The sequence below is a fragment of the Leopardus geoffroyi genome, chromosome A2 (genome assembly GCF_018350155.1).
Source record: "Leopardus geoffroyi isolate Oge1 chromosome A2, O.geoffroyi_Oge1_pat1.0, whole genome shotgun sequence".
NCBI classification, from domain to species: Eukaryota; Metazoa; Chordata; class Mammalia; order Carnivora; family Felidae; genus Leopardus; species Leopardus geoffroyi.
In genome coordinates this window covers 12,020,553-12,045,917 of record NC_059331.1, presented here as the reverse complement: position 1 = coordinate 12,045,917, position 25,365 = coordinate 12,020,553, and the positions used below count along the sequence as shown (strand labels likewise).

Here is a 25,365-nt window from a genome sequence, read left to right as displayed (position 1 = left end):
AAATACTTAAGTATAACTCTAACATAACATATACATGGTAAAAATTACCAAATGTTTGTGAATGAAATCAAAGATGACCTAACTAGGGGTGCCTGGGTGGCTCAGTCGGTTAAGTGTCCAACTTCGGCTCAGGTCATGATCTCACAGTTCATGAGTTTGAGCCCCACGTCGGGCTCTGTGCTGACAGCTCAGAGCCTAGAGCCTGTTTCAGATTCTGTGCCTCTCTCTCTCTCTGCCCCTTCCCCACTCAAGCTCTGTCTCTGTCTCTCAAAAATAAATAAATGTTAAAAAAAAAAAAAAAAAAGATGACCTAACTAGAGAGACATACAGCATTTGTGGGTTGTGAGACTTACTATACTAATGATACCAATTCTTTTCCACACTGATTATTTATTAAAAAAAATTTTTTAATGTTTATTTGTGAAAGAGAGGAGAGAGACAGTGTGAGCAGGGAGGGGCAGAGAGAGAGAGAGAGAGATACAGAATCGAAGCAGGCTCAGGCTCCGAGCTGTCAACACAGGGCCTGAATCAGGGGTTGAACTCACGGACTGCGAGATCATGACCTGAGCTGAAGTCGGATGCTTAACCAACTGAGCCACTCAGGCACTCCCCACACTGATTATTTAATAGTTATTTAATAAAATCCCAATCAAAATCCAGCAGGATTTTTTTTGTAGACACAGACAAGCTGATGCTAACATTTTAAACTTTTTAAAAATATATGTATTTATTTTGAGAGAGAGAGAGAGAGCGTGCATGCGTACAAGCAGGAGAGAGGCAGAGAGAGAGGGAGAGAGAGAATCCCAAGCAGGCTCCGAGCCGTCAGTGCAGAGCCCCATGTGGGGCTCAATCCCACAACCATGAGATCATGACCTGAGCTAAAATTGAAAGTCGGACACTCAACTGACTGAGCCACCCAGATGCCTCCTGATGCTAATATTTTATGCAAAGGAACTAAATAGCTAAAACAATTTTGAAAAAAGAACGCTGGAAGGATCTCATTACCTGATTTTCAGACTTAATAAAGTTACAGTTGTCAAAGACAGTGCCGTGTTGGTGAATGAATAGATAATACAGATGAATGCAGACTCACACAAATACGGCCAACTGATTTTTGACAAAAACACAACGGCAGTTTAACGGAGAAAGGGGTAGTTTTTCAAAAAATGATGTTGGAACAACTGCAGAACACTGTTCTACATCCACACAATGGACACAAACCTCATAGCTTATATAAAACTTAACTCAAAGTTGGTCATGGACCTTAATGTAAAACCAGAAAACTTTTAGAAGACAATTTAGGAGAAAACCTACATGACCCTGGGTTCGGCAGCGCGGCACCAAAAGCACACGCACAAGAAGATTGGTAATTAGATTTTCTCAAAATTAAAAACTTTTGTCCTGTGAAAGACACTGTACCGAAAGAATGAAAAGACAAGTGACGGCCTGGGAGAAAATACCTGCAAATCACGTATCTGACAAGAGACTTCTATCCAGGATACATAAAGAACTTTCAAAATGCAACGATCAGAAAACAAACAACCCAATTTAAAAATGCTCACAAGACATGAAAAGACACTTGTCCAAAGATGAAATACAGATGACAAAGCAGCACACAGAGACGCATTTAACGTCATCAGCCATCGGGAAATTGCAAATTATACCTACAATGAGCTAGCACAATACATCTATTAAGATGCAGAAAATCAAAACAGTGCTCGAGGATATGGAACCACCAGAACTCTCATCCACCGCTGGTGAAAAGGCAAAAATGGAGCAGCCAGTCTGGAAGACGGTCTGGCGGTTTCTTATAAAGTTAAACGTACGCTTACCATGTGACTCAGCGATCCCACTCTGGGTATTTGCCCTCGAGAAAGAAAAACTTCCGTTTACACATAAACCTGCACACGAAATGTTTATAGCAACTCCACTCACAATAGCCCAACACTGGAAACAACCCAAAAGTCTTTCAAGAGGTGAATGGATAAACACGGTGTGGTTCCGAAAATAAAATAAATACAAATGGATATAAGAAGAAACAGGCGGGGCGCGCCTGGGTGGCTCAGTTGGTTAAGCGTCCGACATCTGCTCAGGTCATGATCCCGTGGTTTGTGAGTTCAAGCCCCGCGTCGGGCTCTGTGCTCACAGCTTGGAGCCTGGGGCCTGCTTTGGATTCTGTGTCTCCCCCTCTCTCTGCCCCTCCCCTGCTCATGCTCTGTGTCTCTCTGTCTCTCAATGATAAATAAACGTTAAAGAAAAGAAGAAGAAGAAACAAGCTCTTGATAAACACAGCAACTTGGACAAGTCTCAAAGACATTATGCTTAGTGGAAGAAGCCAGACTGAAAAGGTCACATACTCTGGGATTCCACGCATATGACAACCTCAACAAGACACTAGAGGAGTCCCCCTTATCTGCAGGAGAGACGGTCCAAGACCCCCAGTGGTTGCCTGGGAACCCTCATCACATGCTATGTTTTCTCCTAAATGTATATACCTGTAATACAGGTTAATACGTAAGTTACACACAGTAAGAGAAGAGCAACAAAGATCAAATGGGACAGTTATAACCACAAACTGTAATACAAGGTACGTGACTGCGCTCGCTCGCGCTCTCTCTCTAATACCTGTACCCGCCCTTCTTGTGACAGGTGAGACGAAAAACGCCTGTGGGAGGAGATGAAGGTGAACGACACGGGCACTGGGATGTGGTGCTCCAACGCCAGTCAGGAGCAGGACCCCCGGGCCCAGGCCACACGGGCTGGCAAAGAGGCGGCGTGGAGCATGGGGCCTACTGGCTAGCGACGCGCGACGCGACCGGAGCAGTGGCTGCCAGGGGGTGGAGAGGCGGCAGGAGGGAGGTGTTAGAGGTGACACGTATCCTGATTACGGCAAAGGGGAACAAGAATCTCTATGTGGGCTAAAACTAATAGGAAAAAAGGTCAATTTGACTTAGTGAGAACTTAAAAAATAAAACCAAAGGAAAAAGCAAACACGCACAAACAGTAAAGAAACCTAAGAAAACCAGCGGCAGGAGAGCCGCGACCGCTCTCGGTGCGACGGGAGGACCGCGTGCGTTTGTGAATTTACAGCGTGAGGCCCAAAAGGACAGTGGATCGTGAGTGAGGCGGTCTTTCTGAATACGGATCCCTGCGCTTTTCAACCTCCCCCCTGCTTTCCACAGCAACGCCCACAAGGCCCCTGCGTGGACCCCCAACAAGAACAGAAGCTAAGGAAGCCTGAACGAGCGCCAGCTGCAGCGCGGCCTGACTGCTGCGGATCTGCCGTCACCCAGAAAGTAACGGCTTCCCAGGGCTCCGCTGCTGTTCAAAGTCTGCTCGTCCTCACGTCAATCGTGGAGAAGACAACATTTTTCCACCAGAGGAAAAGAAAGGAGAGGAAGCCCTACCAAGAGGTTGACGGACTCGATGACGTCCAAGAACACCTCGTTCTTCCGGTACTTGATGCCCTCAGACCGCCAGGACACTGCGTTGGTGACGGTGGCTGGGGGCCTCGGGGCCCCCGTCTCCAGCTTGTGGCCTTCCTGGGTGATGTACCTGTGGGACCAGGCCCAGAGTTGAGGAGCTCAGGCACGGACATTCCGAAAACAGCCCCTCCCGGTGGCAGGCTCCAGTTTCACCTGGGCCGTTTCATACAAGAATGTCAGGATTTCCAAAAAGCCCCAAAAAACTCAAGTGACCATGAGCACAGAGCGCTCACTTAGGCCGGGGTGGGGGAGGGGCAAGGAGCCGGCACGGGCGGGACCACAGGGAGTGTGCGCCAGCTGCCACGGCCACATGCAGAGGGGACTGAGTCCCTGGAGGGGAGCTGGCGACCCCGACCCCCCCCGGGGAACAACGCACGAGATGCGACGCGGGCCAGTTCTCTGAGTAACCCTTGCCCCGTGTAAATGGGGAGCGGGGCCTCTGACAGAGAACGGAGAAAAGGGGAGCCGCTCCCGCGGGGCCGGGTTCACAGAAAGTGCTTGGTCCGTGTGCCCCGGTGTGAAGGGCAGGATGGCGAAGAAGGACGCGTTTCTCTCTCAGCCTCGGTTACATGAGCGGAAACAAAGGCGGTGACTCCCTGATAACCAGGCATCCAGTGCACCGCCCTGAACAATGCTCACGTTGTGCAGGGACGCGGAGCGGCCAAGAATCCAAAACCACCCAACAGAAACCACAAAGGCCAGGAGACAGGGTGGCGGCACAGGGCGTGAAGGCACGCTCGTTTCCCCCAGCCCCAAGCCTGGGTCCCCACCGCACCCACTCACTCCTGCAGGATCTTGCTGTCGGTAGTCTGGGGGTAGCCGAAGTCCATGAGCTCATCCAGCAGCTCGTAGATGATGACAAAGTTGTCGCGGATGCTCTCCTCCTCCAGCTCCTTGAAGTACTCTGAAAACACCTGGGCGGGGGCGGCGGGTGGCTGAGACGCAGGAGGGGGACCTCCCGCACAAACCCACTTGTCCTTCATGCCGCAGGGCCCAGAACCAACAGCCCTCTTGCCCACAAGCTGCATCTACCCACGTTCCAGGCTTGGCGACATGCCACAGACACGACCTCAGACTCAGGGGCCGCGGCAGGACAGCGACGGCTGCCCGTGAGGCAAGTCGCGAGCTGCAGGCAGTGCGGGCGTCCTCCGGGGGCCTGGTCAGAAGCCCTGCATCTCCACTCCCGAGGGTCCCTCTCTCCTCTCCTCCCTGACAGTCACCCCCAGTCTGGCTAGGGCCCCATCTGAGCTTCTCTTCAATCCCTGCTGTGAACGGTCACCCTTTGCCTCTGAGCTACAAGTGACTCAGGTGAGGGGCAAGAGCCGCTGGAGACATAACCAGTGGCTCTTCCGGACTCTTCCGAGCCCCCTGGGCCACGGACACATGTCCCCCAGTTCAACAGAAAATTAAGTCGACCGAACAAGGGAAGGGAGAAAAGTTTCGTTAGCACCCGCACCGAAGGAAAGTCACAGGAAATGCCAGACACGGCAGGAAGGAGAACGTTCTTCCCACCCTCTCGGACCTGCCGGTGCCCCTCTTTACTCCTGCAACAGGGCCACTGCCCTGGCACGAAAGCCTACCCGTCAGCCTGCACTCAGGGCTTCCCAGGGGGACACATACTCTCCTGCCCCCATGTCTCCACGTCCCAGACCAGTCCCCCCGTGTTCAGCACCAGTGACTCCTGAGCTAGCCGCACGCGGTACCACCTGAGGGCTCACCGCAGGCCTCCCGGGTCCGATTCTCCACTTCCCTCAACCCCACGGCCCCTGCCCCAGCCCGGTCCCTCCATTTCTGCTCTGGAAGCCTGCGGCAACCTCCTCGCTGGCCTCCTTGCTGCCTTCAAGTTTTCCTCCACTTAGCAGCCACGGAGCCGATCTCAACTCCAATCAGGTCTCATCAGTCCCCCGCTTAAAGTCGCCCGCCATCTCTCGTCAGGAACGAAATCAAAACTCCTCACTAAGTCCTGTTTGCCCCCAACCCTGCAGCCCAGCCCCACCCACACCTTGCTGATCGCAGCCCCCCGCGGGCCCCAGGCACACTGGCCAGCCCGATGCTCCCGACCGGACCACACACACTGTGGCCGCAGGGCCTCTGCCTGTGCTGCTCTCGCGCCTCCCCACCTCTGCGCAGAACTGGCTGCTCTGCCCTCCTCCCGGCTAGCCTACCTCCCTAAACTCGGCCTCTCAGCGGGCCACCCTCCACCCTCCCACAGCCAGCGGTGGGGCGTACCTGTCCTTCCTGAGGTCCGGGTGCACCGACCTGCCCTGAGCTCCACCTCCTGCTCACTTTCCTCCCCTCGTCAGGGCAGAGGGACACCAAGGCCATGAAGTCCCACACACAGGGCAGCTGGAGCTCCCCTTCCCATTCCCTGGGCTTCCAGCCCCGGAACTCCCCAGGAGTGCTCCAGCCCTCGAGCACACAGCAAAGCCAGGGCGACTGACACCCCTCCCCGGGTCAACTCACCTGCACCACCTTATAAAGGAAGGAGAACACCAGCGACACACATGCGTTCTTCTTGGAGGTAGCAACCACTGCATGGCGGCCACGGTTAAGGAGAGTTCAGAGGCCCAGACTGCTGCCTCACAGACCCCGACTCACCCCGCGTCTCGGAAGGACCCCCACCCCCACCCCCGGCCATTCACCAGGCCTTCGGTGGGCTACTGGGTCGGAGCCAGGCCCGGGACAGGCAGTCGCCAGACATGGTCCCAAACCCCAGGAACTGCTCGATGACAGAGAGGCAGCAGGGGGCACCGAGAGCCCGCCCCAGCTGCTGGGGCGGGGTGGGGGCTGCCCCGAGGAGGTGATATCTGCGCTGAGAGCTCTAGCCCAGGGTGGGGAGGCAGCGTGCAGCTCATTGCGGGAGCAGAAGGCAGGACTGCGATGATTGGTCCTTCCCCAGAAGCCAACGGCTTGTGTGACCAGCAGGCTCCAGAGGAGGCAGCCAGGGCCAACGCTGGGTCTGGCCCTTCCTGCAAGCCTTGGCCCCTAAAGCAAACCTTTTTAACGGAGCCCCATTTTCTCACTTGCTTGATGGGCGCCCGGCAGCAGAGTCGCTGAGGCAATGTGTGCGAAGCACGTGGCACAGATGCCCCTCCGACATCATCACGGGGGGAGGCCGGTTCCTCCCCCGCAGGCACGCGGGCTGCGCCCTGGCCGTGGCCGTTCATGACAGGCCTGGGCCGCCCGGCCCCAGGGCTGAGCTGGGAGCCGCAGGTGACAGGGACAGCAGGGGCCACATCCACCTCACTTCCTGCCAGGAGCCGGGACCCAGGTATCAGGTGCTGGGCCTCCAGCCCAGGTCGCATGCCTTCAGGTGCTAAGGAGGACCAGTGGGCACCGCAAGGCTGGGCCGGCCGGAGACCGTCACCGGACAGCAGAACTAGCGACAGGCCGGGGAGGCCGGGGGTGCTGGGGGCACCGGGCAGCAGCACCCGGAGGGGTGAGCCACCGCTGTCTCCTCCCCGCTGCCCACACGTGGAGCCAGGGCCCAACCGGAAACTGGTCTGACGGCTCCCACTGGGCTCACACCCCCGCCCCCCCCCCCCCCCCCCCCAGACCCGGGCGCCTTCACCGTCGTCCAGCTTCCGGGTTCCAAGCCACCTGCGGTACTCTCTCTGAGTACTCTGCGAGCAGCCCCCCGGGCCCTCCAGAGAGGTGAGGGAGAAACAGAGGTGGGGCAGGAGCTGGACCCCAGGGACCCAGACAGGATGGTAGCAGGTCAGTCCGACCGGGGCTCTCTGGCCCCCTCCCCCTCCCCACATCCACTCCGGCTTCCCTGCAGCCTGGCCTCTGCTCAGCAGCCAGAAACCTTCAGAAAATGCAAACTGATTTTGTGTCACCCCCCCCCCGCCCCCTAAAACCCCCGGAAGGCTTCCCATCACATCTACGGTGACGTCCCTCGAGACCCCGCAGCGTTGCTGACCACTTGGGCTGCTCCCACCACATATCCCTTCCCGGTGTTCTCACCACCCCTCCTGCAGCTTCCAGAATGAGCTTGTTCCTTCTGCAGAGCCCCTGCCCAGGTCTATCGCTCCTGGCGTCTGCCCACTGCTCTGGATGGTGGACACCTGGCCTTCCTGCAGGGCTCCTCTGGATGTCACCTCCTCGGGGAAGCCTTCCTGGGTCCCCAGACTAGATGAGGTCCCCTGCCACACCCTCTCCTCGCCCAGCTCCCGTCACACTTGCCACCGTGTTCTCTGCTCATCTCTTCCGGCCGCAGGGAGCTCCGGGAGGGTGTGCCCGAGCCAGCCCCGGGCCAGGTGCCGGCCACTCTCGGTTGCCTGCGGGCCCACACACGCGCACACGCACACACCCACGCAGGAGGCCCCCGGGAGCTCCCCCGCAAAGGGATACGATACAGATTGTTGTGCTTGATCCACATGAAGCGGACCCCCCCGTGGGCCAGGATGGGCGACAGCATCCCTTCCTCCTCCTTCTCCATCAGGATGGGCATGAAGTGCTCCACCTCGGACATGTCCACGTCGCCACGGTAGTTCCGGCAGATGAGCACCTAGGCGGGGATGGGGGGTGAGGCTGCTTCCATCTGGAGGCCCACAGCCAGATGCGTGCGGTGGGGCGTGAGACAAGCCAACCTCCCTTGCCGCAAGGACCCCACTCACACCTCTGGCCATCAGAGACTCCAGGCCGCGCTGACCTCTATCCCCCAGGGAATCCCTCAAGGAGCGCATTTCCCAGAGTGAACTCCACAGGGGCCAACTGGGTTCCTCGCGGGGGAAAGCAATACGAGGTCGCAGTCCAGAACTCAGTCAACTGGGAGAGGCCAGGTGAAAACAACATCCTGTAGGTTCTCACTGCAGACCTTCTCAGAGCCTTTCCTATGCTAATGCACTCTGCTCTTCTGCCTGTGTCAGGGTACCCAATCAGGGGACACTGCTGAGTGTTCACATCCACTAAAAGCCACTTGTGGCCAAGACTCGCACACAAACGTTCGCTGCGGCTTTATTTTAAATAGACCCAGAGACTGGGGGCGCCTGGGTGGCTCAGTCAGTTGAGTGTCCAGCTCTTGATTTTGGCTCAAGTCATAATCTCATGGTTAGTGAGTTCGAGCCCCTCGTTGGGCTCTGTGCTGACAACGCTGAGCCTGCTTGGGATCTTCTCCGTCTCCCTCTCTCTCTGCCCCTTCCCAGCTCATGCACACGCACGCTCTCTCTCCAAATAATTAAATAAACTTTTTAAATAGATAAACAGATCGATCGAGTGATCCAGACTAGAGTGAGAACCAATGTCCTTCAACAGGCGACCAGAAACAAGAACTGTGTCCATCCTGGAACGCAACTCAGCCACAAGAAGGAAAGACCACTGACTCGAGCCACAGCACGAGGGTCTATCCAGACCCCTGGGCCAGGTGAGCCACCAGACAACAGACAGCAAGTCCCATATCCTGTCCCACATAAAACCCACTTACATAAAACCCTCACCAACGGTGACAGAAAATCGGTGGCTTTCTGGGAACGGGCTGGACACAAGGGGCCTGAGGAAGCTTTAGGGGGCGACAGGGCATGTGCTTCTGGCTTCCTGGGTATATACAATGACCGAACCACCACGCTGTGCGCTGGAATAAACGCAGCTGGGTACACGTCCATCACGCCTCCCTGAAGGAACAAGGAGGCAGCCTGAAGCTCCGCCAGGCTGAGCAAGGCTCCATCTGGAGACGCCGCCTACAGCTGCCGCCGCTCTCGTGAGCTCATGTGGGCAGCAGCTGCAGGGCCCCGCTACGTGCGTGCGGAGATCGGCCTTGCTGAGCTGACCAAGCTGGGAGCCGCCTGCGTCACAACCTGGGCTCTTGTAAAATCCATGGTCGTCATTGTTTCAAGCCAGGAGAGAAGGAGAGAATCAAAACGAGAACCTCTTTCCTGGCTTCTCTTTCGTGGTCCGTGCCCTCTTCCTGCTGAGGTTCACAAGGCCGCTTAGGGCCTCTTAGGCACCCAGTGGGAGAGCCAGGCCCGGACTGAGGGACTCCCAAGTCCCCTCTCCTGTGCTCCTTGCCCAGAATCTATACTGACCGGCCACGAGGTGGGGCCACTATTTTTATAGAGATGCCCAGTGATGCCTAGAACTCTGGCACCAGCCGCCTGAGGTCACAGCCAGCAAAGCTGAGTCCAGATCCTAACCAGTTCTCACCCCCCGCACAGCCCCTTCTGCTCCCTAACACTGCTTTCCTGGGCTTCCCAAGGCCCCACCTTCCTTCTCAGGTATATGACTTTGGGGACTGCTGCTGGCAGGGAGCCTCAAGACCCCTAGTGCTCCAAGGAAAGAGGAAGCATCTGCTTTGCTTGCCTTCATGTCCAGGGCTCTGGAGAGGTCCACTCACCCACCCAGCACACACCGCGGGCCCCTCTGCCGCACACCATGCTGGGCCCGGGGACCAGAGGTGACCAAAACAAACAGGGTCTCTGAACTGGGACGCCGACTTAGGAGAAGCTGAAAGCCTCCCGAGGGTGTGACCTTCACACTGAGGCCTGAAGGGACAGGTGCTACACAGGCAGAGGGACGGCGGTGGCTGAAGCCGCGGGACAGAACAGGGGTGCAGTCCAGGGGGAGACCTTGGAGCACTGGTCGGGGGGGCGTGAGGACGGTCTTGGAGCCTGGGCTGCAGGCCCCAGGTGAGAGAGCAGAGGACAGGTTGAAGGGAGACAGGCAATGCTGAGGTGACAAACCTCTATCCCCACGGCTGCTCTGTCCATCTCACCCCTCTGCCCCCACCCCAGCTCACTCCATTCCGGCCATCCTGGTCCCCCAGCTGCTCTCTGAGCCGTCCACATCTACTCCTGCCTCGAGGCCTTTGTGCTTGCAGTTCTCTCTGTCCAGGATCCCTGGGCCTCTTCTAATTCCTCAAGCCTCACCAAAGATGGCACCTCCTCCAAGAAGTCTTCCCTGCTTGCCCTGCCTGAAAGGTCATAACCTGTACACTTTTCCTTCACTGCCCACTACACTGCTGCACTATAACCCCTATCCTCCTTTATGGTCTGTCTCTTCCACCAGAGTCTAACACTCCCTGAGAACAGTGACCACTTCCATCTCATTCACGGCTGTGTCCCAGAGCCCACAACAGAGCCTGACCCCAGTGGGTGCTCAGGAAATGTCCGTGGAGTGAACACGAAGGTGAGGAGAGGACGGAGGCCAGGATAATGCCCGGGTCTCCAATGAGGACAGTCGCATGGATGGCGGTGTCGCTCAATGAGGGGGGAGGGAGCAGGTCTGCGGTGGAGAGAGAGCAGGTGAGAGAGAGCAGGTCTGGGGAGAGAGTTCAGGGCAAAGGCCAGGTTTGTGGCAGCTGTAGGACCTCCGAGGTGTCCCAGAGAACAATGCATCTCTAGAGCAGTCCTCTGGGATGCGGCACACATCGAGTAACTGGCACATTGGCGAGAATCAAAGCAGACCCGAAGAGAGGGGCAGTGTCAGGGGGCCGCCCAGGCCCGAGCAGGAGGGGCCGACATCCAAGGGGAGGGGCCAGGAGACTCGACAGAAATGGGCAAAACGAGAGAGAGCGGCAACTCAGAGGCCAATGGACGCCCGCTAAGGAGTGTGGTTGTGATGTCAGAAACTGCAGAGAAACAAGAAAGATAAGGGCCAAGAAGCGTCCACGGACGGCCTTCTAGCAGCCAAATGTGGCCATGCTGGTTTCCTTGCGCTCAGAGGTTCCGGGCGGCTGGCAGACAGACGTGTTGTCGTGAGTTTCCTAATGTGCCTTACCTTACTTTTTGCTAAAAACGGTCCGCACAAAAGGTCCTTTCAAGACCTGAGGTCCAAGGGCATGGAGTAACAAATGGCACGATGGCTGCTGAGAGCGGGAGGCAAGCCCGCGGCTGCCCTGGGAGCTTCCCAAAAGGCAGGTCTGATCACGCTCCTCCGAGGCTTCAATCTCCTCCAGTGGCTCCTCCTTCCTGGGATCAGAGCAGTCCCCTCTGCTCCTCACGCCCATCTGGACATCCTCGACCACCCACGGCCACACCGGTGCCATCCTCCAGCCCCCAGCATTCCCCAGGGCTGCTGGCCCGCCAGCCCCAGCAGGCTGCCCCCGACTCTTCAGGCCTACTGCGGTGACTCCTTGTCCAGCTGACTGTCACCTGGTCCTATGGCACCTCCCTCCTCCAGGTGGCCTTCTGTAACTACTTCTGCAGCCAAAATCGAGGTTGGCAACCCTATTACCTAGGGCCTTGTCCATGCCCTTGCAGCTACCTAGATCTGACCACCTGGATCCATCAGCTTCCATGTGTCTCCCCACCTCAAGGCCCTCGATGGGGTTAAGCAGGACTGTGGGCCAAGGGGGGTGCTGAGCCTGTCTTAAGCGTCTGCTCAGAGAGCTCGCACAACAACACCATAAAAGCCTCGGGTGAGCAATGATGGAAACAAGGCACAGAGAGAAGTTACTTTGCCTGGGGTTACACAGCTGAGCAGCAGAGGTGGGTTTTGAACTCAGCCCCAACTCCACAGTCATGGTAAGATAGGCAGCACTGGGCTTGGTGGCATGCTAGGTGCTCGGGAAATGTTTGCTGAATTAGTGATCTGAGATAAGGCAGCCTCTGGGAACTCTGGGGACCCAGTGGCCAGAACGGGAGCAAGAACACATGCCACAAGGGCTCTGGGAACGCTGCACCCACCCAGCCCCTGGTGTGCCCTGTGACTGATCCCTTGCCTGAGGCCTGAGGAAGGGAGCCCAGCACCGGGCCTCACTAGCTGTTGACTTTGGGTGGCATCCAGGGCAGGCAACCCACTCAAGGGACTCCTGGAAAGTTCTAGAGCCTGGGACTCTGGGAGGGGAGCAGGAAGGGATAGCCACTTCACCTCTTCACTCCCCACGGCTTCTGAGCTAACTCCTGCCTGCCCCACCAAGGCCTGACACCCACCCCTCTCTCTCTCTCTCGGTGATCCACGCGGGGCTTGGTTAACATTGTACTGTTCTTGTAACTCCCAGATACAAGAGGCCAATACTCACTTGCCTTCCAGACCAGACGGACGGGGGGAAAAAGCAGCAGCCCACTGTGAAAGGCTTGGAGATCCCTCCTCTAAGAGGTTTTCCCAGATTCCCCTGGGAATGGCACCTGGGTCCTAATTAAATTGCCCACCTCTTCCTTCAGGTCTCAGCCAGATTTGTCCCTCCTTCCCGGAAGCCCTCCCTGACCCCCAGCCCGGCACAGTGTCCTATTACATCCTCACTGCTTCATCACTGCACCCAACATTGATTTGTACTTTGTGAGATCAGTGTCCCTTTCTCCCACCAGACTGTGAGCTCCAGAAGGACAAGGACAACTCCGATTTTGCTCACCAAAAGCAGCCCGAGCCTAAACACCCTGTATGGCACTTGGCAGGTGCTCCCCAAATACCAGCCGACTCCTAGACCTGCCACTCTGTAACTGGTGTGACCTGGGGCAAGTTGCACACCTGTGTGCCTCAGTTTCTCCCTCTGTGAAATGGCCCTCCCATCACCCACTTCACTCAACCCTGGTAACTCGGTGTCACACTGAACGTTAAGAAATTTTTACAGGGACTGGCAAAGAAAAGTCGAAGGATAAACAGGGGGCAGGGCTGGCCCGAGGGCACACTGTCCCCGACACGCCTCACCACCTTGGGCCAAGGGTCGCACGGCACCTGAGAGCCAGTCCTGGCTTCGAAGCCTGATGCGGGCCGCCCTCCCCGCCGCCTCGGGTTCCCGGATGCCCCCACGGAGGCTTGAGAACCCGGCCCATGGTGGGGGGGGGGGGGGGGTCAGTGCAGCTGCGTTACCTAGCAACAGGGCGGGGCTCGTGGATCGAAGCCCCCGCCTGGTACCCTAGCAACAGGGTGGGGGCCTCAGGTGAGGTCTACAGGCCTCCCTGCCTAAGACTAGGGTGGGTCCCATTGGCCGGTTACCAAGCAACAGGATGGGTCTCACCCCCCCCACCCAGGGGCGAGGCCCCGCCGGTTGCCTGGCAACGGGGAGGGTGCGGAGCCATCTGTACCTTGCCCTTTAGGTCCAGCACGTAGACGGCGCTGGCGGACATGACGGCTGCGGGAAGCCTCGGCAACTGCCGAGGGCGGCGGCGACGGCGGGGACTGCCGGGCGTTGAGCAAGGCCGGGCGTGCCCCGCGACAGTTCGCCTCCACTTCCGGCCCGGGAAGCCGCGCGCGAACCGTTATGTCCGGCCGGGGAGGGGCTGCCAGGAAGGCGCAGGCGCGAGGCGGGTAGGCGCAGGCGCGGTACGTCCGATGTGCCCTTATTTCCCGCTCCGGCCTCAAGCATCCCGGAAGTAAGGCCCAGAGGGGCGGGCCTGGGCGGCGCCAGGCGGGGCTGATTGAAACGAAGCCCTCTCTGGCTGCCAGGCTGGGAGACAAGCCAGGGCAGCTGGAAACCCCGCCCCGCCTTCGTGGGCCAAGTTAGGTGACATACCGTCGGTGGAACCCCACCTGGGGCCCAGCCCCATGAAACTCCTAGCCTGGTGGGGGAGTCTAGGAAACAAATACAGTTACCAACTGTAATATGCTTTATAGGGGGAGGGTAAGGCGGTTGTTACCTTGAAAAGAGGTCAAACTCTGAATGGCAATCAAGTCTTACCAAGGGTCACGACCTGTCACCTGTCAGTGTCAACACTCATCAGAGCTTGTTTATTGCCTGGAATGATCTGAAAACCACGCCCCACCGAACCTAGGCGAAAAGCACCTATTTCATTTCTGTAGTTAGTGACCGCAGTGGGTGATGCAAACTGTGACCCCTGATTAATCAATCGAGTATCTCATCACTTTTATGAACACTCAGGCTGTGGCAAAATGCCTGCATTTTGTCCTACGGAACCATCCATCACTTGCTCTGGGAATCCCAACCCTGCAGTATCAGAACCATTTACTCAGGCTGCCTGCCTGATTTTTAATCTTCCCTCCTATCTCCTTTGGAGTTTTGAAAGATGGCTTTTGCCAACATATCCTCTGCTTAGGATAAAGTGCAAGAAAATCCAGAGGAGAAAACTGGAATATTTAATGACTACTACGTAAATCCTGGGCTGGAAGCATTCTTGCACAAAATGGCCAGGACAGGGTTTTTGACAATTGTCTCGTAAAACACCCTAGCCTCATACTGCACCCAAAAAGAAAGACAAAAAGAAAAATCACCCAGGAGAGGTGACCCGTCTTATCATGGAGCATTTCCTTTCAGGCTTGCTCTAGGGCATTTTGTTTAGATGTTTAAAATCAGTATTGTGGGGGACAGGGAGGAACAGACTGGACAAAAGCCTTCTGAAAAAACAAACCCTCAGGTACAAAGAGTACCATCACGGTAAACACACCCTACACCTAAGTTACGCGTAACCTCCTTTTTCCATACGTGGGGGAATTCAGGTCATATCTGAATTTCATCCTTGGTATTTACATTTAATGTGTAAGCCAGATTTGACCTCTGCACCATCTCAAAAAAGATCATACCCATTGTGGTAGGTCAAGGTTTCTCAGACTTTCCTGCCCATTAGGATCGTCTGAGGAGCTCTGAAAATTCTCAGTGACTGAACCACCCCAGCCAGCATCAGTGGTTCTTAATGCTCCGGGAGAGTCTAACATCCAGAAGAGCTTGAGAAACTGCTAGACTAGCAGTGATGGCCCCAATAAACCACATCTCCTGGTGTCCATGCCCAGAGTTCTCTCCCAGATTGGGTTTGGCAATGTGACTTGTGTTGGCCAAAGGAATAAACAACACAGAGAAAGGTTCTGGAGGATGAGATGCCACCTTGGACTTTCTGGCCCCAGGCAAGTCAACGTAGCTACACAAGTGAACCACACCACATGGCACAGAACCGTCCAAACGAGCAGTCAATCCACAGAAGAGAAATCCTGCCATTCGAGGTCATTCAGCTTTAGACTGGGTAGGCAGGGAGGTGGAATATCTATATTCCACCATCCTGACACGTGCTTTTCACAGCACATCATGCTCACAAACCCCAACTGCTGGCTCAGGGATGGAAAAGGCCTCAAAGTGCCTTTCTGCGAGGCAATGGGGGAACCTACCCAAAAGAGCCACTGCTAACGAGTCTATTACCTCTCGGGGGGGTGGGGGGCTATATACCACAGGTGAAAAAAACAGGTCATCTACTTTTTTCCAAAGCGAGGGTGAATGGTCATTTTGCAGCATGCACATTCTTTATGTGCAATAAATCCCAAAAGCAGCATTTCTAGTGAGAGTCAAACCGCTTATAATTAAGACACTCAGACTTCTATTTAATAACTATTTTTTGCTTTATTCTCTTCACCATATGACAGCCCCAAACCCAACACGATTTTGTTATTCTTTCACCTCCTATGTCAACAGAGACTTCCTCCCAATAGTATATGCAGTTTGATCCTCATCAGGTAGGAACACGTAGGTCCTCAAAAGAGATCACGGCTCTCCAGCACCAGGACGTGGGTCCTCCCCTTTGACTGTATTGTACTGTCTGTGCCAGGGCTCTGCCCAAGTCCTGCCACCCCTGAGATGTCCTTAGGCCAGAAATGCCAAGCAGGCTACAAGTTATGTGCCACTCTGAATAAACACAGGGGCTGCTTAGAGCCTAGGGTTGAGGGCAGTGAGGCAGGCAGTGTCCGGGTTCCATTACAAAGAATGCTGTGTTTGATTAGTGATGTCTGCCAGGGCCACACCCTCTAAACTCGTCTGGAATGGGGGCACTAGGGGCAGAGGCTGTAAGTCCGCCAGGAGCTCAGACAGGGACAAAGCGTACATTTCATCCTTGCCTTTGGCAGTGGCTCTATTTCCAGGCTGTGTGGTCTTACACACCAGGGGGCTGAGGAGGCATCTGAAGGCCAAGAAAGTACAAGTGGCTTCCCTAGGCTCTGGAAGAAACAGTACAAGCCCCAAGCAGGAGGAAGCTCAGAAGGACAGCTCACGTAGGGCCCCACGGGGTCTGTAAGCTGCCGGCTGTGTTAGCATTACCTCCTGATCCCCTGGAGTCCGTTTCATCCAAGAAAAGATGGCTGGCTGACTGTCAGAGTTAGAGGCAGTTTGGGGGCAAAGACCCTTTTCTGTGACACACGGAAATAACCTCAATCTCTGGATAAACTTTTAAAAATCTCTAGTCCGAACTAAAAAAATTTGATCTTCTACCGAGAAACCAAAATAGAGTCAAAGGACAGTCTTACTTTAATTGAGTTCCAGAAAGAGGACACACTGCTTTGGAAAGCACTTGTCTCAGCAGAAGACACAAGGGTGTGTGTAAAAGAATGTTCTTAGAAAACACCGAAGGCACCAAACAGAGCCCCGATTTCGCCTTCCATTTCCCCTTGGTGCCACTCCATACCCTGGGTGGGGAGGCTACTTGGTCCAGCTGACTTTGGGAATGTCATAGTGCTCCGTGAGGGTGTCCAGGTGTCTGTTGAAATCCTGGGAAAGCCGAGGAGAAAACCCACATCAGCAGAGTCTCGGGCAGGGCACCAGGGTTGCGAGACACTGCCCACTCCTGCTTTTCCACATCCTGCCTCTCCTTGCTGAGCCCCCTCCCCTCAAAGCCACCCGGCCCTGAACCCTGGCCTCATCCTTACATGACCCGGGGAGGCGTCGCTTCTGTTAGGCAACCCCCCCCCCCCCACCCCGGCCCAACACTCCAATGGCTCCCTCTGCCAGGCTCCTAACCTCTGGGCCCAGCCGGGACCCCACAGAGCCTGGGGTCTTTCCCCCTGGGCACGTGACTTACCTCCACTCTCTGCTTGTGGGTTTTGGATGCTTTCTTCAGGATCCTTTCCATTTGCTGGAGAGAGGAGAGACACGGAGGTTTGAGTTCATACACTTGACACAGCCCAAGCCTGCGTGGGGCGGAAGACAGAAGCCCCCGCCAGCTTGGCTCTGGAATGGCTGGAGGTCTCGGGCGTACATCTTGCCCCTCCCTCACCTCTCCTCAGGCTGGTCCAACAGGGATGCCCGGCCACAGCATATCCCACCAGGAACCCAGGTCAGCTGCCCTTCAGTCAGTGTCAAGCAATGTACTGGCACTGACTCGAGTCGACTCTGCTGGGAGCTGTAGGTGTGCTTCCTGCAACCCTGGGCAAGGGCAGTCACTTGCAGGCATTCCCATTTGGCAGGAAAAGAAAGTCTCGGATGGGGTTTGAAGAAGGATGAAAAATGAGAAGCGTAGGGGCACCTGGGGGGCTCAGTCGGCTGAGCGTCCAACTCTCGATTCTGGCTCAGGTCACGATCTCACAGCTCATGAGAGGGAGCCTCAGGTGGGGTTCCGAGCTGTCACTTGGAGCCAGCTTGAGATTCTCTCTCCCTCTCTCTCTCTGCCCCTCCCCTGCTTGCGCGTGCACACCCTCTCTCTCAAAAATAAAAAAAAATAAACTTAAAAAAAAGAAAAATGGGGAAGATAAAGAGCCCAACACGTAATAGGAGCTCAAGGGAACAGATGCTGGTGACAGAGTGCCAGGGGGGCTACAAGATCCAGAGCACCTTGACAATCAGGATTGCAGAATACGTATCGTGCCCCACCTCCCTTCCCAATCCCCGATGCTACCTAGGAAGAGACTAGAGCATGCGATGCACGGCCAGACACACCCGGGGCCGCACCTGGCTCTACACGCACTGACCGGGTGACTGTGGCCGACTCTGGTAGTTCCCCTGTGAACCGTGCTGCCTGGTCGTGGTGCCCTAGTGCAGTTCTCCGTCACCATGACTCTGGGCTGGCCCTGTGACTCAGTTTACTTAACAGAACGCAGTCCCAGTGCTAGGCCAAAGCTGTAAGAGCCGGCCACCTTTGCTTTGCGTTCTTGGAAGTCAACCACCACGCAGGAAGTCTGATGACCTTACTGGAAAGAAAGGACCCGGAAGATGAGACGACACGCGTGGAGGGAGGAGCAAGGAGGCGCCAGACACATGATGGTGAGGCTAGCTATCTTGGCTGTTCCGGTCCCGCTGGGCCTCCAGCCCCAGCCGAGCCGAGTCACCCACCACCTAGCTGCCCCTCCCTTTCCTTCCCTGCCTCTTCTTACCGTGTGAGCCCACGTGAGGGCTGTGCCTCCTCACGAGAGGCCGCGCTGACGTGGGCAACTGACATCAGCGCCAGGTGCTCGGCGGGGCTCCGCCTTCCCTCTCCCCACTCCATGCACCAAGTTCACAGGGTGCCTTGTGGGCTGTCACCACCCCCACTTCCCAGAGGAAAGGGGGAGCAGCATGCACAATGGGTGATGGGGCTGAAGATGCCAAGCCCTACCCCTCCAGGCTGGGACTCGGCCCCGGGGGCCCTCCTTCTAAGAGCTGTCCAGCCTTCATGCCCGCTGTGCTCCATGGGACACTCGCCCACAAGGGATTCTGCGTTTCCCCCCTCCACCTGCCTCCGCCCACACCTTCTCCCTTCTCTCCCCTGGTTCAAACCAGAGCCACGGCAGCACTTCCGGTTTTTAACACCAGCACCAAAAATGCCCCCTTGACCTTCCACCACCTTCCAGCTATGTGCTTGTTTCTCTGGTCCTCTTGCTAGATCTTCCAAGAGTTATTTCTGCATCGTCTCCACCTTTGCCTTTCCCTACCCTCCCTTGGATCCCCTCTCATCAGCCTCTCTTCCTCCACATTCCAAATGCCACCGACTTCGGGCTCTCGGTAGTCACCCTACAAGACCTCTTGGCAGCAAGTGACACTGTTGATCACTTTCTCCTTAAGACACTTTCTCCACTCAGCTCCTAAGGACACCCTCTCCCGGTTTTCCTCCTTCTCCTGAGGGATCCTTTACAACTTCAGATTCTAGACCTCTTCTCTGTCACTGTCTCTCCTCGGAGGATCTCATCCAGTCAGAGGATCTCCTCACAGCAATTCCAGAACGTTCAGGGGAGGCCCAGACCTCTCCTCCAAACTGCAGATTCAGGTATCACACTGTCCGTGAGAATTCTCCATTTGAATTTCTAACAGGCCCTCAAACATAACCTCTCTAAAACCAAGGTCTTGTTGCCCCGCTTTAGAATGCTGCTTTAGAGGCGCCTGGGTGGCTCTGTCGGTTGAGCGTCCGACTTCGGCTCAGGTCATGATCTCACCGCTTGTGAATCCAAGCCCCGCGTCAGGCTCTATGCTGACAGCTCAGAGCCTGGAGCCTGCTTCGGATTCTGTGTCTCCCTCTCTCTCTGCCCTAACCCACTTGCATTCTGTCTCTGTCTCTCTCAGAAATAAACATTAAAAAAAATTTAAAAAAAAAAAAAAAGGGGAAGAAAGAAAGTTGCTTTAGAGCCTTCTGTCCTTACTGTGGTAAATAGCACTTTCACTTACCCAGCAACTCCTACCAAAAATCGTGGTCATCCCTCGTTCTTTCCTAGCCCACACCCAATCCATCAATTAATCCTGCTGTTCTCGCTCCAAAATCCATCCCAAACGTGGTAACTTCTATGGCTTTCAGTATTACTGTCCAACTCTGGGGCGTGCGTATATATATATATATATAGCCTGATGGCTACCCCTCTCCCAAGAGGAGTAACACCCCAGCCTAACCTGTGACTATAACCTCAGGGAAGGAAATTAAGTGCATTCGCTTGTTAAACCCTCACCACAAACCCGTTAGGTAAGGACTTCAGCCCCACTTTACAGATGAAGAAAATGAGGTGTGGGAGGTTAACCGACCTGCCCAGAGCTACACCACCACCAAGAAGCGGTAGAGACACAATGGAACCCAGGTTGGTCTTGCCAAAGCCAGTGTGTCTCACCACTTTTTTTTTTTTTTATGACTCAATTAGGCCTGAGAGTAATGAGTTCACTCTTCCTGATGTTACTGGACCAAACACCCCAGACCAGGGTTAGGGTTTCTCAGCATGGACACTTGATATTTGGAGCCAGATCACTTTTTTTGTTGCAGGGGGTTCTATCTTGGTCACTGTAGGACACTGACCAGCATCACTGGCCTCATCCCACTAGATGCCAGTGGCGCTACCCCCACCCCTGCCAACACACCAAGTTTTATCAAACGAAAATGTCTTCGAACATTGCCAAATGTCTTAAGGGTGGAGGTGGGATACAAAATGGCACCCCATTGAGAACCACCAACCTAGACTGATTATTCCCTTCCCCTAGATACCAGGCTGAGCTTATTTATCCTCTGCTAACATCTCCTACCCCCTACTGTCCAAATTTACTGTGTTTACTATTAAGCTAAGTGATTTACTGCAGTGCCTGGGTGGCTCAGTGGGTTGAGCTTCTGGCTCTTGGTTTCAGCTCAAGTCACAATCTCACAATTCTTGAGTTTGGGCCTCGCATCGGGCTCTGTGCTGACAGTGCAGAGCCTGCTTGGAATTTTCGCTCTCTTGCCCTTTCTCTGCTCTCCCCCTTCTCTCTCTCTCAAAATAAATAAGGTGTTTTTTTTTTTTAATGTTCATTTATTACTGAGAAACAGAGCGAGACAGAGCACGAGCAGGAGAGGGGCAGAGAGAGAGAAGGGGAGACACAGAACCGGAAGCAGGCTCCAGGCTCGGAGCTGTCAACACAGAGCCCGAGGTGGGGCTGGAACTCACAAACTGCAAGATCATGACCTGAGCTGAAGTCGGACGCTTAACCGACTGAGCCACCAGGCGCCCCTCAAAATAAATAAACTTTTTAAAAATATATAAAAGAATTAAAAAAAAAAAAATAACCTGACAAACAAAGTCATCAAAGTAACAGACTTCCTGGAAATTTAGAGCAGGAGGCATGACCATTTAATATCAACAGCTAACGTCAGCTGAATACTGACTTGGGACAAACCAAGTGCCAAATGCTTTACCTGCACGACTTCGTTTAAAGTTCCCACACCTTTTAGGCGACAGCACTATCCTGACCCCTCCAGATAAGTGAACTGAGGCAGAGAGAAAATGAGTTATTAGCCCAGTGTCACTAGACAAATGAAAAGCTGCGCTGGAATCCAAATTCGGTCCCCAGCTCTGGCCTCCTTTCAACGCCAGCTCTAGCTTTCTCCTCTGCCATCCACTCTGGCCAGAGGTGCTTCCCGTCCCCGGAGCTCCCCCAGCGCGGACTCTTCCTCCTCCACGTAGCATCTTCTTCCCAGAATTAACGCCTCTCTGACCGCTCGCCACCCCTTCGAGCGTCCCGGGCTGACCCCAATTTCGAGTCGTCAGGCCCTGTCTCTGCATCCACCTCGGGAGACCCAGACCCGTTGCGCGGGGCATCCCCAGCTTCCCCATCCGCCTTACCCGCTTCTCTTGCATCTTCTCGAAGGCTGCCTGGGCCGGGGTTCGCTTGTCCAGGCCACGCCGCTTCTCCTCCTCGTTCTTTTTGCTCGTTCCCATCGCTTCCAGGAGTTTCGCTTTGTCTTTGTCCTTCTTTTTCTTTTTCCTGGGAGGGGAGAAGCGCGGGGGAGAGGAGGTAAGGGCGGATCGCGGGGCAAGAGCTCTGGAACTCTAGAAGACGGTTAAGGGGACAGAAGACAACCTTTCGCGGTACTCTTGGACACTCACCGCTTGGTGACGCCGAGCTCTGCGACGCCTTTCAGTTTCAGGGGCCCCTTTTGAACCTGCTCGTAGGCCGCCATGACACCGTCTCGATTCCGTAGGTAAACTGCCACATTTCCTGTTTGAGAACGCTATTTCCTCCCGAACGCCCGCCTCACTTCGTCTTGATTGGCTGAGCTAGGAGGTGCGCGTGCGCTCTCGGCGTCTAGAGCTGGGCCACACTTTTCAGTTGTGGGTGGGGCCGGGAGGGTCTGGAGCGACCTCATCCTTTGCATCCGGTCTTCTGCCACACTTCCGGCTTTCAAGCCCAATTCCGGTTTTTCCGGCCTGGGGCCTCCTTGATCTGCGAAGCCGGTTTGATGGAACCCCGTTTCCTAAAATACAGTGGTCTCTTGATTGTTTTGCGTGCACTTGGGGTTCTGTTCCCTTTTATTGCTGTATTTTGAAAGTTTAATAGATAACCTGGTTTTGGAAACCTAATCAGTACTTACTAGTTTTTCAGTTTTTGGGCGATGGTAGCATTCTGTGAAATACATGTCAATGGCATTTGAAAAAAGAAAACATTAAATGTAGTCTTTTGGGGCTCCTGGCTCAGTCGGTGGAGCATGCGACTTTTTTTTTTTTTTAAGTTTATTTATTTATTTTGAGAGAGAGTGCACGTGTGAAGATGATTGGGGAAGGGACACAGAAGAGAGAGAGAGAAAGAGAATCCCAAGCAGGCTCTGTGCTGATAGCGAGGTTTGATCCCACCAACCCCCAGATGGTGACCTGAGCCAAAATCAAGAGTCAGATGCTTCACTGACTGAGCCACCCAGGCGCCCCTAGTATGCAACTCTTAATCCTAGGATGGTGATTTCAAGCCCCACTTTAGGCGTGGAGCCGACTTTAAAAATAAATAAATAAATAAATAAATAAATAAATAAATAAATAAATAAAAACAAATAAAATGTATTCTATTGAGGTATCACTTATAATCAGTAAAATGCACTCATTTTAATTGTGCTCTTTGATGAATATCATCACATTTACACGCCTATGTAATCACCTCCACAATCAAGATCTAGAACACTCCATTCCTACAAAGTCCTTTCTTCTCCTTCCCAGTTAATCCCCCTCCCCCCATCGTTCTCCCCAGGCAACTCCAAGTCGGTTTTCTCTCACTATAGATTAGATTTATATTTTGTAAAAGCTTTATATACATGGAATTCTACTGTATACATTCTTTTGAGCTAGAGTTCTTTCTTTTTTTAATTAAAAAATTTTTTTGACATTTATTTTTGAGATACAGGGTCCTAGCGAGTGAGGGGAAGAAAGAGAGGGAGACTCAAAATCTGAAGTAGGCTCCAGGTTGTCAACAGAGAGCCCAGCGCAGGACTTGAACCCATGACCTGAACTATGAACTCATGACCTGAGCTGAAGTTGGACACCCAACCGACTCAGCCACCCAAGCGCCCCATGAGCTAGGGTCCTTTCAAGGAGCATAATGTGTTTGAGATTCTTCTTTTGGGGGGGTATAAAAGGTCCAGAACTTGATTTGGAAAGAACAGTCTCTCGTCTGCCTTAGCTGCGACCTACACACCTTTAAAAAACAAAACAAGGGGCGCCTGGGTGGCTCAGGGAAGCATCCGACTTCAGCTCAGGTCATCATCTCAGCCCACATTGTAACCACTTCAAGTTGTGCAACTCATTGGCATTAAATGCATTCACAATGTTGTGCATCTGTTTATTTGTATTTGATTGCAAAAGCTATGCAAACATTATTTGCAGAATATGTAATTAGAAAAGTACTGAGAAGCCCAGAGAAGACAGTAATCACTCCCAACCGGAAATAATGTCTGTTATTGTTTTGATTTCTCTATTTCCAGTCTCTTATTATCTGGAATGTTAAAAATAAAATGGGATTTTATTCTAAAGTCGCTTTATCGCTGACCTTTCCCCCATCAAAATGTTGTGACTGCTTTTGTATGTGGAGTCAAACACCGAGGGAAACAGAGAAGAAACTCCAAATGTCCCATAATCCTCTGCTGACATTAAACATATATACGCATGCCCATGTCCCATGTGAGAAAACCACACAGTACAGAAAAAGTTAAAAGAAGAAAGAAAGCAAAAAAGTAGAAACTTCTCTTCCCACCTCTTTCCAAAATGATTAACAATTTCATTTTTATATTTTTCAGCACAAAAGTGTGTATGCCCACATCTGTACATCTGCACAATGTCTTTTTATTTCTGTCTTCAGTTGGTCATCTAGCAAAATGTCTTGAAGCTCTTTGCAAGGCCCCAGTCACCTCCACTCACCTTCCTCAAAGGCTGGGTGTCCTGCGGCTGAGTGAGGCCCCTCCCTAATCAAAGCCCATCTAACGTGCCCACAAATCTTAGCTCACTTTTGCAAGTGGCCTGAATCCGTAGCAGTGGAGTCACTGGGTTCAAGATTATGTAGATTTGTGCATTTTCATTTAGACTGCTACTGCCCAACTTGTGCCAAGGACTTTTGAGGGAGCGTGGAGGAGGGAGAAGCAAGCGGTCCCCACCCCCTCGCCTCCGCCCCCATCAGGCCAAAGGAGGGCACGGTGCCTGCCATTTCCAGTTCTGCCTGCAGGGGGCAGCAAGCGACTGCCCAATTCTCCAGCTGTAGGCATCTTTGGTGTTCAGGAATTGGATGAGGGCGTCCAGACGGGGTAAGCTTGCTGGTGGGGCCATCCTTGACCGAATGAGCTCCCCAGGGAAGAATAGGACAGACTCCGCTGGGGAGGTCTGTTCTGCCCCAGGCAACCTAGGAGCTTTGAAGTTCCTCTCTGGCACTTCCAAGGCTGTGTGCCCTGCAGGAAGTGGCTTGATCTCTTTAACTTTCGCTTTCCTCTTTTATAAACTGGGGCTGCTGCTGCGCGGAGGCGGCAGCGGCTGATAACCACAGCTCATACTTTACGTGGATTTACATGGATCATCTCATTTGCTTCCACGGCCACCGTGTTACACAAACCATCCTGATTTTACAGGTTGGGAAACTGAGGCACAATCTGTAATCCATCCTTGCGTTTGTCACCATAGCATGAGGCCATCCACTGGAAGATGTGTCACTATTTTATAAACTTCGACGACAGCACTTCTCAACCTTTTTTTTTTTTTCATTATCATCCCCTAAAGAGAATTATTTTAATTTAATTTAATTTAATGAGAGAAGTTACATGCCAGTGAATAAGTTTTTGTCGGGGAGGATTGAGCTTTGGAGGGCCACGAGCCATCATCGAAATATCTAAGGTTTTTTCATCCCTTCCCCACCCCTCCCCCAGAACCAATTTTCACCACCTTAGGAGAGATATTGCCCCCATTGATAATTTATGTTCTAAGGGGTAATTGTTCCAAATAAACTATAATACGGTGCTTTTGCTCACTTAAAAAAAACTCTTATTTTGCATCCATTTAAAGAGTCTTGAGGAGGGGGTGGAAGGGAGGGGAGGGTGGGTGATGGGTATGGAGGAGGGCACCTTTTGGGATGAGC

The 25,365-nt window shown here is 53.8% G+C and overlaps 2 protein-coding genes across 2 annotated transcripts in view; both read right to left on the bottom strand.

Moving 5' to 3' along the window:
• The window catches only part of AP1M1 (adaptor related protein complex 1 subunit mu 1), a 29,384-nt gene extending 15,767 nt beyond the window's left edge, over positions 1–13,617 (bottom strand). Inside the window, exons 1-5 of the mRNA XM_045492394.1 lie at positions 13,445–13,617; positions 7,839–7,995; positions 5,949–6,016; positions 4,269–4,399; positions 3,408–3,555 (exon numbers count right to left, since the gene is read on the bottom strand). Coding sequence (XP_045348350.1) covers positions 3,408–3,555; positions 4,269–4,399; positions 5,949–6,016; positions 7,839–7,995; positions 13,445–13,486 — 546 coding nt within the window. The 5' untranslated portion in view covers positions 13,487–13,617. The remainder of the gene's footprint in view (positions 1–3,407; positions 3,556–4,268; positions 4,400–5,948; positions 6,017–7,838; positions 7,996–13,444) is intronic.
• Positions 13,618–15,682: 2,065 nt separating this feature from the next.
• FAM32A (family with sequence similarity 32 member A) lies at positions 15,683–21,996 on the bottom strand. The gene is made up of 4 exons (XM_045492395.1): positions 21,873–21,996; positions 21,609–21,750; positions 17,150–17,203; positions 15,683–16,839 (listed from the first exon to the last, which is right to left on the bottom strand). The coding sequence occupies exons 1-4, from the start codon at positions 21,944–21,946 to the stop codon at positions 16,771–16,773; spliced, it is 339 nt and encodes a 112-aa protein (XP_045348351.1). The 5' UTR covers positions 21,947–21,996; the 3' UTR covers positions 15,683–16,770.
• Positions 21,997–25,365: the final 3,369 nt, after the last annotated feature.